This window comes from Canis lupus, chromosome 8 (assembly GCF_048164855.1).
Source record: "Canis lupus baileyi chromosome 8, mCanLup2.hap1, whole genome shotgun sequence".
In the NCBI taxonomy this organism is placed as follows: domain Eukaryota; kingdom Metazoa; phylum Chordata; class Mammalia; order Carnivora; family Canidae; genus Canis; species Canis lupus.
This window is the reverse complement of record NC_132845.1, coordinates 51,692,306-51,704,228: the sequence shown is the minus strand read 5'-3', so window position 1 is coordinate 51,704,228 and position 11,923 is coordinate 51,692,306. Positions and strand designations below refer to the sequence as shown.

Here is an 11,923-nt window from a genome sequence, read left to right as displayed (position 1 = left end):
CCTGGCATATCAGAAATGCTGGAAGGACTTTGGTATATATTTGCTGATCTATTAATAAAAAACAGGAGTGGCCTTTGTCAGCTAGTAAACATTAAAGGTTTTTTTAAGGAAATAATTATCGAAAGCCACTGAAAGGGTGACAGTTTTCAGAATCCACCCACACTGTGTGAATGGAGCATCTTGATTGTTTTCCTTTGCATTCCTGCCTGCTACAAGGTGAGAACCCACAGAGGTGTGTAATAAATTAATAATAAGTGATTTTGTGTCTGTCCTGACACATACAGTAGATTTTCCAAGGGCAAGGTTCTGAGGCTTACTTGTACCTTGAACTCTTTGGAGGAAATGAGCTATGGAAACCGATTATAGGCAGGAAAAAAGGTAACGGTGATACATCATTTATGCAGTGTAGTGGGGTGAATCGTGGCCCACTGTGAAATAACAGAAAATATATGTATTAGTCTCTGCTCCTGGTTCCTGGCACAGAGCTCCTAAAACCCTTGCAATTTCCTAGGTGATAACAGCACAGAGAACATCTTTAGTTCCAACGAGGTGACTCTGGGTGGGCTCCTGGATGGTTCCAGGATGGGGTCTGGTCACCAAGAAGACCAAGCATGATTAGCAGCTTGGTATTTTCAGCAACCCCACCGCTTCTCCAGGGATGGTAAAGGGGCTAAAATTGAGTTAATAATTGATCATGCCCATGTGAGAAAGCCTCCATAAAATCTCAATAATACACAGTGTGGGGAGCTTCCAGGTTGGTGAACACATGCATGCACGGGGAGGGTGACATGGCACCCTTTAAAGAGTGACACCCCCACCCCACAGGGACAGAAAGATCTTTATCCTATCCTTTAATAAATAGGTAAACATGCTTCCCTGAGTTCTGTGAGCTCTGCTAGCAAATTAATCAAACCTAAGGAAGGGGTTATGGGAGCCTCCAATTTGTAGCCAAGTGGGACAGAAGTAGTAGGTCAGCTGGGGACCTACTATTTATGACTGGCATCTGAAGTGTGGGGACAGGCTCAGGGGAATGAGCTCTTAACCTGTGGGATCTGATACCATCTCCAGGTAGAGAGTGTCAGAATGGGTTAGGTTGTAGGACACCCAGCTGGCGTGGCAAAGAATTGCTTGTCCTGCAGGAAAACCTGGGCCTGGTTTGATGGACTGAAGTGTCAGAAGTAGGGTCTACAGTGTGAGTAGTAAAGGAGACACCCAAGAAAGAAAACCGAGGTTCTTCCAATACACCTCCCCCCGCCCCCAAAGTTATGTCCACACCCTAACCCTAGGAACCTGTGATTGTGACCTTCTTTGGGAAGAGAATCTTTGCAGGTGTAATAAGTTAAAGATCTCCAGATGAGATCACTAGGCTTACATCCAGTGACAAGCGTCCTTACAAGAGATGGAAAAAGAAAAGATACAGATGCAGAGGAGAAGCCTATAGGAAGAGAGAGGCAGGGAATAGAGCAGAGTGATGGGGCTACAAGCCAAGGGAGGCCTGGGGCCACCAGCAACAGGATGAGTCCTCCCCTAAAGCTTTCAGAGGGAGCATCAGCCAGTTTTGCCTTTGAGAACTGTGAGATATTAAATTTCTGTTATTTCAAGGCCTCCCCCTCCCCTGTGACAGAGAATCACAAACTGATTCTCTGTCACAGCAGCCCTGGGACATGAATCCAGTTGCTTTTGGCCTATCACAGCAGACCCAAGTAGTCGGAGCAACGATAGGACCTAAAATAATTATTCTCTGGTCTTTTACAACAACAAAAAATGTTGGCTGAGAGTTGCCCTTTTTTGTTTTTGTTGTTTTCTGTATAGATTGTATTTATTTATTCAGGAGAAACATAGAGAGAGGGACACCTGGGTGGCTCAGCAGTTGAGTGTCTGCCTTTGGCCCAGGGTGTCCATGTGTCTTTCTTTCATGAATAGATAAATAAAATCTCCAAAAGAAAAAAAAAAAAAGAGAGAGAGAGAAACAGAAAGAGCGGCAGAGACATAGGCAGAGGGAGAGGCAGGCTCCCTGCGGGGAGCCTGATGTGGGACTCGATCCCAGGACCCCGGGATCATGATTGGAACTGAAGGCAGATGCCCAGCTGCTGAGCTACCCAGGTGCCCCGAGAGTTGCCCTTTCTGATATGGTTGAAGACACACGCCACCATTTCCGATTGGGAGAACATAGTACCCTGTTAATATTGCCCCCATTCCATAGATTAGAGGGGATATTGAAGCAAAGTGAGATTAAGAGATATATCCAAAATTGGTGGCCACCTGTTGTTTTTGCATGCCAGAGCATCTCCCTTCTTCCAGCACTGGCGCTGCGGCTTTTCTTGGGGGGATATCCCTCCCACAGTCCTCAGGGGTAGGACAGGGCTCACCCCACCCCCAACTGTGTTGTTCGGCTGGGACTCCGTATACCATAGACTGGATGACTAAACCAACAGAAATTTACTTTCCCCACAATTGAGGAGGCTGGAGAGTCCAAGGTACAGAGGGTCTGGTTTCTGGTGCAAGTTCTCCTCCTGGCCCACAGATGGTCACTTTCTTGCTGTGTCCTCACAAGGTTTTTCCCTAGTGTGTGTGTGTGTATGGAGAGAGACCTCTAGATTTTCCTCTTCTTTTTTTTTTTTTTTTTTAGTTTATTTATTTGAGAGAGAGAGCAAGAGAGTGCGCATGTGTACGAATGCAGCTTGCCGGGAAGGGACAGAGGGAGAGAATATCTGAGCAGACTCTCCACTGAGCTCAGAGCCCCACTTCGGTTGCAATCCCAGGACCCATGACAACATGATCTAAGCCGAAACCAGAAGTCAGGCTCTGTCCACTGAGCCACCCACGTGCCCCTTCCTCTTCTTCTAATGACACCAGTCCTGTTGCAATAGGACCCATCCTTATAACCTTAGTTAACCTTAATGACCACCGAAAAGCTGTTTCCAAATACAGTCACAGCAGGGGGTTAGGGTTTCTTTTTCTTTTTTTTTTTTAAGATTTTATTTCTTTATTCATGAGAGACACACAGAGAGAAGCAAAGACACAGGCAGAGGGAGAAGCAGGCTCCATGCAAGGAGCCCGATGGGGGACTCAATCTGGGACTCCGGGATCACGCCCTGGGCTGAAGGCAGATGCTTAACCGCTCAGCTGCCCAGGCATCCCTAGGGTTTCAATATATGAATTTTGAGGGGACACAACAGTCCATAGCACCAGCCCAGGTTTATCAGTGCATTGTCTAACTTGGCCACTTTCATGTATTTATTTTTAAAAAAAATTTTTTTTAAAGTAAATTCTATCCCCAACATGGGGCTCAAACTCGATTCCAAGATCAAGAATCACTTGCTCTACCAACCAAGCCAGCCAGGCTTGGTCACTTTTAGGATACGTCTCAAGCCTATCTCTAGGCGTGGCATTTGCTACAATTTTCAGGCAAGCACAGCTTTTCCTCTGAGGAAAAGCTCTCTTTTCCTCCTGCACTGAGGTTAATATGAGGATAACGTGAGGCTAGAGCAGCCAGGGGCATGTGGAGAAAGCCTAGTGCCCCCATCTCAGAAAAAAGCAGAGCTCAGAAGGGGATGGAGAGTACCTGGATCCAACTGTACCAGGATTCCCTGGACATCTCACTTAACACTGACACAGTAAATTATTTTTTTTAGCTGTATTCCTTTCTCTCGCAAGCCAAAGAACCCGGACAAGTAGGCAATGGGCCCATGGCTAATAGTAGTAGAGATGGGATCTGAAAGCAGGTCTCCGTAGCTCCGAGAAGCTCAACCCAGGATTTCCTGGGATTCATCCCAATGCTTAACTCAGGAGCCATCCCCTGTGTCCTGAGTCTCAGATGGCAGCTGAGTTCTGACATTTTTAATGCCTTTCACCTTTGCTCTCATTAAATGGTGTTGGGAGGGGGGAAGGTGCAATGAACATAAATAAATAAAGGTGATTATTTAAGTAAATCCAGTTTAATTAAACAACTCCAGATTATTTCAGGGCGTACTCCTGTTATGAAACAAAACAAAGCTTCCAGAGGCCTGGATGAATTCCCAGCAGTTGAGGAGGGGACCCCGTGGTCCTGCCGCCTGGCTTCCCTGCAGCTAGAAGCCTCTATTCAAGGCCCAACTCTGCCAAAGCTGTGTGGCCCTGGGCAAGCGGCCCAAGCTGGCTCTGCCTGGGTTTCCTTATCTGAAAAATGGGGAAGATAATAGTGTACATTTTATAAGATTAACATGAGGAGGGGCAGCCCGGGTGGCTCAGCGGTTTAGTGCCACCTTTGGTCCAGGGTGTGATCCTGGAGACTCGGGATCGAGTCCCACGTCCGGCTCCCTACATGGAGCCTGCTTCTCCCTCTGTCTGTGTCTCTGCCTCTCTCTCTCTCTCTTGAATAAATAAATAAAATCTTAAAAAAAAAAAAAGATTAACAAGAGGAGTGAGCATGTGTAACGTGATTAGCCCAGTGCCTGCACACAGCAAGTCCTCCGGAAGAAGACTTGTTATTTAGGACAATAAATTGCTATTCCCAAGGCCCGCATCCCCGCATTCAGACCTCAGGCCACACGTCAGCCCTCAGGGAGCCTCGGGCTTCCAGGGGGGCAGCCCCCACTTCTCAGCCTTCTCGCCGCCCAGCACAGCATCGTTTCTTGCGGAGCATTGGATCCTTTCTCTTTTGGTTTCCTTTTTCAGAAAGGCTGGAGGCTCTCCCAAGGCAGAGACCTCGGCTGACCCCGTGGGCTGCTGCGCCCCCAGCTCCCAGCCTGGCACGTAGTAGGTGCTTAGGCAATCCGGGGCGTGGACGAGGGCCCGGCGCCGCGCCTGCCACGCCACCAACGCCACGACCCGCTGGGCGGGGGCAGGGGCAGGGGCGGGGGCGGGGGCGGGGAGGGACGCCCTGGGGCGAGCTCCTCTCCTCTTCCTTTTCAACTTCCCAGCGTAACTTTCTGCGAGCAGGACTCCCCGGGCGCGGCCACCGCCCCGGAATCGGGGCCTTCCGAGGCCTGCCCTCGGGGAGGAGGGGAGAGGGGCGGCCCGCGAGGAGCCAGTTCCGAGCGCGCCCTGAAGTCCCTCCCGCCGCCCCGCGTCGCTGTAAGGCGGAGGCCGGGGAGGGGGCCCCGCCGCCCGGCGGCTCGGCGCGCGCCGCCAGACTCCGGCATTTCCTCCCCGCTCGCTGGCGCGGCCTCGCCTCCCCTCGGAAGAGGGGGCTCCGGGGGCCGAGCAGCGGGGAGAGCGCGCCGGGGAGCCCCGGAGCGCCGGCCGGGGTAGGAGGCGGGCCGGGCCGGGCCGGGCGGGGCGGGGAGCCGGGCGCCGAGGGCCGCCGCGCGGGACGGAGCGCGCCGCCGGCGCAGGGCGCGGCCCGGGGCCCGGGAGCGCAGGGCGGGCCGCGCGCGGCTGCGGGGGACGCCTGGGCTGGGAGAGGAGGCCGCGCTGGAGGGCGCCTTCCCCCGGCCGTGCGAGGGGGCGGCCGCCGCGGAGGCGACGGAGACCGGGGCCGCGGGGCCGCCGGGGCGCTGCCCGCATGCTGGGCCGGGGGCGCCGCCGGGGCTCGCGGCCCGGGCCGCACGGACGCCGCTGCCCCGCGCGCCCGCGATGTCGGTGCACTACACCCTCAACCTGCGCGTCTTCTGGCCCCTGGTGACCGGCCTCTGCACGGCCCTGGTGTGCCTGTACCATGCCCTCCGGGGAAGCGGGGGCGCCCGCGCGCAGCCCCCCGACGGCGCGGACGGCGGCTTCCCGCTGCTCAAGGTGGCCGTGCTGCTCCTCCTCGGCTACGTCCTCCTGCGCTGTCGCCACGCCGTCCGGCAGCGCTTCCTGCCAGGGGCTCCTCGCCTGGGGAGCCACTCCACCTTCTCGCCGAGGCACTTCCGAGAGCCGAGCCTGGGCATCTTGCTGGAGAGCTACTACGAGCACGAGGTGCGCCTGTCCCCGCACGTGCTGGGCCACAGCAAGGCGCACGTGAGCCGAATCGTGGGCGAGCTGGTGCGCGCCGGCCGCGCCCGGGGGTCCCCGGGCCCCATCCCCGGCGGGGCGCTGGCCCTGGCCTTCCGCGGAGACTTCATCCAGGTGGGCAGCGCCTACGAGCAGCATAAAATCCGGCGGCCCGACGGTTTCGACGTGCTGGTGCCGCTGCGTCTGCCGCCGCCGGTGGCGCTGGAGCCGCGGAGCCTGGGCGCGGAGGCGGCGCTCGCCCCGGCCTTTCTCGGCTGCTTCGTGTGCGCGCTCAAGGCGCCGCCGGGGGCCCCCGCGAGCCGGTGGCTCCGGGACTGCAGGCCCTTCGCCGACGGCTTCTGCGTGGACGTGCTCGGGCGGCGGCACCTCTCCGCCTCGCTGGTGCTGCGCTGGTTCCAGGCGCACCTGCAGCGCTCCCTGGCCACTGTGCGCTACAGCCTGGAGGGGCGTTGTCGGGTCAGCCTGACCCCCGGCGGCCTGGAGCAGCCTCCCACCCTGCACATCCTGCCTTGCCGCACCGACTACGGCTGCTGCCGCCTCTCCATGGCAGTGCGTCTCATCCCCGCTGTGCACGTGGGCGATGGCGTTTTCCTGGTGGCGCCACCACCGTCACCGTCCCCCTCGCTCGTCGGGCCCCTGCCGGAGCTCCCGGGAGGCCTGCGCACGGACGCGCTGTGGGGCGTGAACACCGCTCGCCAGGAGCAGAAGCTGCTGAGCTGGCTGCAGGAACGGGCCCCTCCAGGTGCCTGCTACCTCAAGTGCCTGCAGCTGCTTAAAGCCCTGCGAGACCTGGGCGCCCGCGGGCTGGACCCGACGGCCGCCACCCAGTGGGGACGCATCCTGTCCTCGTACGTGCTCAAGACGGCGCTGCTGGCGGTGTTGTTGCGTGAGGGGGCTCCGGGTCAAGGCTGGGACGAGGCACACCTGTGCGAGCGGTTGGGAGAATTAGTACAGTTCCTCCGGGACTGCCTGCTGCGGCGCCACACGCTCTTCCACTGCGTCCTGGGCCCTGGAGGGGCAGCTGCCGAGGTCGGCCCGCTGCCCAAGGTGCTGCGGGAAGCTGCCCCAGTCGACCTCCTGGCAGCGTTCGACAGGCACGCCCGGGAACTTGCGGCGGCGCGATTGCTGTCCACATGGCGAAGGCTGCCCCAGCTTCTCCGGGTCTACGGGGGTCCTCGCTACCTGGACATGTGCCCTCAACCCGGGAGTCAGCGCACGCAGGGGTTCCCTGAAGATCAGCCCTAAACCTGGACAGTGCGCCGTCAGGCCTAATGCTCCTATAGCCTCTCCCACCCCGTAGGGTGGGGAGGGCGATGAAGCCAGTTTAATGCAAGGAAATGAGGTGCCAAGGGTGTTGGAAAATTCGGAGGGTGACATTTGGGGGCTTAAATGTCACCCCGGGCTCTGCAATCCAGTCTAGTTATGGTGTCTTCTTCACACCCACCAGCGTGTCCTGAGCAAGCTACAGAAAGACCTCAAACACCAGCAGGGAAGAGTTGGTTCAAAATGTTGGTTTGTGTGGAATGATTCCGTAGAAGGATCCAGCTTCTAGGGAAGCCCAATAAAGGAAGCAAGAACTAGCTACAGAGAAAGTTCCTTTGTCAGGTTTCGAGACCCAGATCTCTGCCGCCCTTCCTCCCCTCACTGAAAGAAGCTAATGGGTTTTTTTGTTGTTGTTGTTCTAACTGCCTGCTATATTTTGGGTTCCTGATTGTCTTTTAAAAAATCTGAATCTTTGTCTACAACTGGAATTTAAGTTCTATTCTAGGGGCTCATATTGTGAGGAACAGTTTCCACTATTCACATTGATATTAATGTGTTTCTTAAATGGTGCAATCAGGGCTGCTTGACAGGATTGCAAAGAATTAAGTCACAGGTGTTGAGAGGCAGTGAAGAGTTGGTTAGAGAAACTTCCAGAGCAGATAGCACTTTATTTTGATCAGTCCTTTCATTTTGTGGTAATTGCCAGGGCCAAGTGTTGCATCCCAAAGGGAGACCAGTTACTTTTGTTATTAAGAAATGTGCAGTCTTAAAAAGCAGGCTTGCTTAACCTGCCTGCAGGCACACACTGGGATATGTACCAGTCAACACCCATTCGTAGCAGAAGAGCCCACGGGGAGCCAGGTAGGGTGCAAAGTAGCAAAAGAGAACATGTTTAGAGGACAACACTGGCCAGGACTCAAAACATGTTGGGTTTTGAGAAAGATGCATATCAGTGTTTGCCTATCAAGGTGACTCATCAGAGCTTGCTGCTGGCTGGAGACAGATACGGTGTTGTTTGAAGCCTTTTGAACAAACTCTTCTGCATGGAAATTTCTGCGCTTCATGAGATAATGAGGAAATGCCTGCTGTAGTGCCTAGCATGGAGTTAGCTCTCTCGGCCACTGCTCAGTGATGGTGAGTGGTTACCACGTTTCTCTCCCATTGCCATTGGCAGCCTGTAAGCGATCCTAAGGCCAGCTCGGAGGAGCGATTGATTCAGCCCAGGTCTTGTAAGGCATTTCCCATAGAACTCAGGATCTTGGGCTCCATGCTCTCTGACCATCCGGTCAGCAGTCAGTCAAGGAGAGCGAGTGAGGGGGAGGAGGGGGGCGGTGACAGCTCTTGCCAGCAGTGTGCTGGTTTTTTCTCTTTGGACATACATATCCCCAACTCAGCTTAGGTTTAGGAGTAGTCCATCATCTGCTTGCCTAATAGAAAATGCAACCACTCCCACCCAGTGTTAGACTTTGAGACTTTAAAAAAATCTTTTTTGGCAAAGGCATGTATTTCCTTAGACTCTTAAAGGTAAAACTTGGAAGACAGAAGTAGCCACCTGGATAGGGCCATGGTTTAACTTCTGAGTTATTTTGAGGGAATTCTTTAAACTTTCTTTCGGGGATCTATCTGGTCACTGCAGGAAACCATTGGGAATAAATGATTTGCAGGGAATCCTTACGAGGGCTGCAGAGACTTCTTACATCCTTTGCAACCTTGGACTGTAAGAGAAACCGTTGCAAATGTCATGCCTTCTCTTTGAGGTTGTTCTGAGGACAGTTCCTCTTGATATCATAAAGGTCATTCCCAGCCTTTAAGGTCAGCGGTAGGTCATAAGGTACAGAGTTCAAGCAAAGGGATCGGTCTACCAGCTTCTGCAAAGATATAAACTGCATGGTGTTTCTTAAAATTACTTTTTAAAACAGATGAGAAGAGTAAGTAGATCTTTATATACATATATATACATATATAAATATATATTTATAATGTTTCCATATCAGCCACAGTTCCCCCTGTAGTCATTAAGTCTACTGAAGTGGGAGCAGCAAGGCTATTGGAGGAATTATAAAGCTTTAAAAGCTGAACTTTCCAAATGTCTCCAGCTCAGCTGATAGGTTCCTTTTTTTTTTTTTTTTTTTTAATCTTACTCATCTTTTGAAGTTTAAATCTGGTAACATTCTGTTCTTGTAGTGGTTTCGTTATGTTTTTTCAGGTTAATTACCCAAAGCCTCATCCATCCTCAAGAATTTAAAATTTTATTATTATGTTTTAATTAGTGGGGCATTGTGTTTGTGAATTTTTTAAATATTAATGTCTTATTTAAGGGCCATGCTGAGCGATTGTTCTCTGTACATGGCAACCAAAACTCAGAGATTTCGATCAATTTTGATCAATGTTTAGCGATCCCAAACATGTACTGTGTACAAATGAAATAATAAGGCGTATTAGCCAGGTGTGATGGCTGCCCCGAGGCACTTAAACTAAGCTAAATTCTGTATTTTATCAGGGCTCCATCACATCCTTGATCTGAAATGTACACATTTTTGGTGTATACTTGGTACTAGAGATTCATGTATGCAAATATTCTTATTCAAGAAACTGCAAAATTGCTCGTTAAAAAAAAAAAAAAAAAAGATTAATTGTCCAGCCAGTGCCCGAAGAAAAGTTTTGGGGAGGACAACTCAGCCCTTTTGCCCCAAGACACCCTTCCATTATTCCCACTGACCAACCAGTCTTGGGAGTCATCTTGGAAGGCTAGTGGGCTGAGAAAAGATGTTTTTTTTGCAACAGGAGATGGAAGAAGCTATAAGAAGGGAGATTAGGAACAAGGGAACCAAAAGAAATCTGAAAAATTCAGGAGGGAGGCCTTCAGAGGGAAGCGAGGGAAGAGATAAAGGAAAGGAGAGCCCAGGAGTGGAAATCACATGTGGGTGCAAGAGGTTTGGGTAGGAAAGGCATTTTTAGGTATGTGCTATTTCAAAGCAGGGGTCGCAAACTCAGCAGCCTGCAGAAGCAAGGCAGGGAGATCCTTATGGGAAGGGGTGGGTGGGTGGTGGGGACTGTGCCCATTCTTAAGTGGGGCAGCCATTCAGTGTTCAGCTCTGTGCTGGAAAAGGAGAGGGAGAGAGGGACCAGAAATCAGGATTTCTTTCTTTTTTTTTTTTTTTTTTTAAAGAAACTTACTCATTTTTAAACAAACTAATGTTAAATTGTCCCAAACGCCACATGGGCCAAATAGAACAGTTGCTTGAGCCTGGCGCCACCAGTTTGCGACCCCTGCCATATACAGTTGACCCTCCAAGTATGTCTAAAGTTATATTTATTGTTATGGTGATATTGTTATATATAGTTGGGGGTGTGATATTTCAAGTCCTTATTGCTCAGAGCTAAGCTTTATTGTAGAAACAAACCAAAAAAAAAAAAAAAAATATAACAAGGCCACAGATAACACTTAACTCAAAATTCCCAGAAGGACCCTCGATTCTGGAGCTGTTCTTGTCCAGCTACATCCTCCAAGCAAACCACTGGGGGCTGATTCTTGGCATTTCCTTCCTGGTGAGTTGAGGCTCAACTCCTCTGGCTCTGTCCGAGTTCACAGATGAGTAATCAGGAAGGATTGCAGAATAACTTGTTTCTTTTTTATTTGTATTATTTGTTCTTATTTTTAAATTATTATTATTTTTTTTAGTAGTATCCCAAGCTGTGGCTTAGCGGTGATAGTTAGTGGCCGTGGACCCCAGGAAACCAGTGCTGGGTCTTCAGGCCAACCTTCTTGGGTTTGCTACCATTCCCACTGCCAAGAACACTGTTTTGATCAGATGTTTCCACCCCTTTCTGGGATGGCTCCCACCAAAACTGACATCCTAGCGTTCCGAAGGAATTAACCTAACCTGCTTCCATAGCATCTCTTTTACCCCCATTAACATTTCCAGTGAGCCTTGAGAGGGAAGGAAGTTCAGTGTTATCATCTTGGTGTTTGTTAATTTTTTTTTTTTAAATCTCACGTCTATTACTTAGACACTACTGTTTATTTTCTTTTATACCTACATAGCACATGATTTGATGGGAATTTAGCAAGTATAAGGTGGGAGAGGGCGAAGATAATATGTAATCATCTATACAGTGTTAATAGACTAAAAAACTTATGTGTAATCTGGTTTTTAAAGTGTCAGATATTCAGGAATATTTTTAGCACCTTTTGCTTTAAAAAAAAATGTGCCTTGACTCAGTGACTTGACTTTAAAACATTCCTCTTATTTTATTGTTATTTTAAATGTGTACTCTGACCCCCAGCTGTGTATTATGAAGCAGTCTGTCGGCTGCAGTCATAGTATATGGTTTGTTCCAATAACAGAGACCAAAGGGTTAATCAGATATGATCCCGCTGCTACAGTCGTGTGATTACAAGGAGTTTTAGATCACACCAAATTTCCATGGCCCGCACAGTTGAGGCCAGATATTTGTTTTCTATTTCAGGTTGGAGTAAATTTGCACTTTTAATCTTTTGGGTCTTTGGGGGGGCCTTGTTCTTTGATACTTTGCTTTGTTAATAAAGGAACTTGTAGAAATCTATGGACTGAATGTCAGATTTGGGGAGGGTCCCCTCTTCTTGAAGGGCACCTGTGGACACACTGGCTTATGATTCCTGACACAAGCTCACCAGCTTCCAGCATCTGGGTGTATGAGTCTTTTCTTGCTCAGCGACACTGGAATGATTGCACACAGCTGGCACGGTACACAGGTGGGCAAG

At 50.9% G+C, this 11,923-nt stretch overlaps 1 protein-coding gene across 1 annotated transcript; it reads left to right on the top strand.

Moving 5' to 3' along the window:
- The first annotated feature begins 5,486 nt into the window (after positions 1 to 5,486).
- ITPRIPL2 (ITPRIP like 2) lies at positions 5,487 to 11,745 on the top strand. Its single transcript, XM_072835941.1, has one exon. It carries the CDS (start codon positions 5,557 to 5,559, stop codon positions 7,159 to 7,161), a length of 1,605 nt encoding a protein of 534 aa, XP_072692042.1. The 5' UTR covers positions 5,487 to 5,556; the 3' UTR covers positions 7,162 to 11,745.
- The last annotated feature ends 178 nt before the right edge of the window (positions 11,746 to 11,923 follow it).

Excerpts from the sequence above, each read along its gene's own strand:
- ITPRIPL2 (XM_072835941.1), top strand. The coding sequence starts at position 5,557 with ATGTCGGTGCACTACACCCTCAACCTGCGCGTCTTCTGGCCCCTGGTG.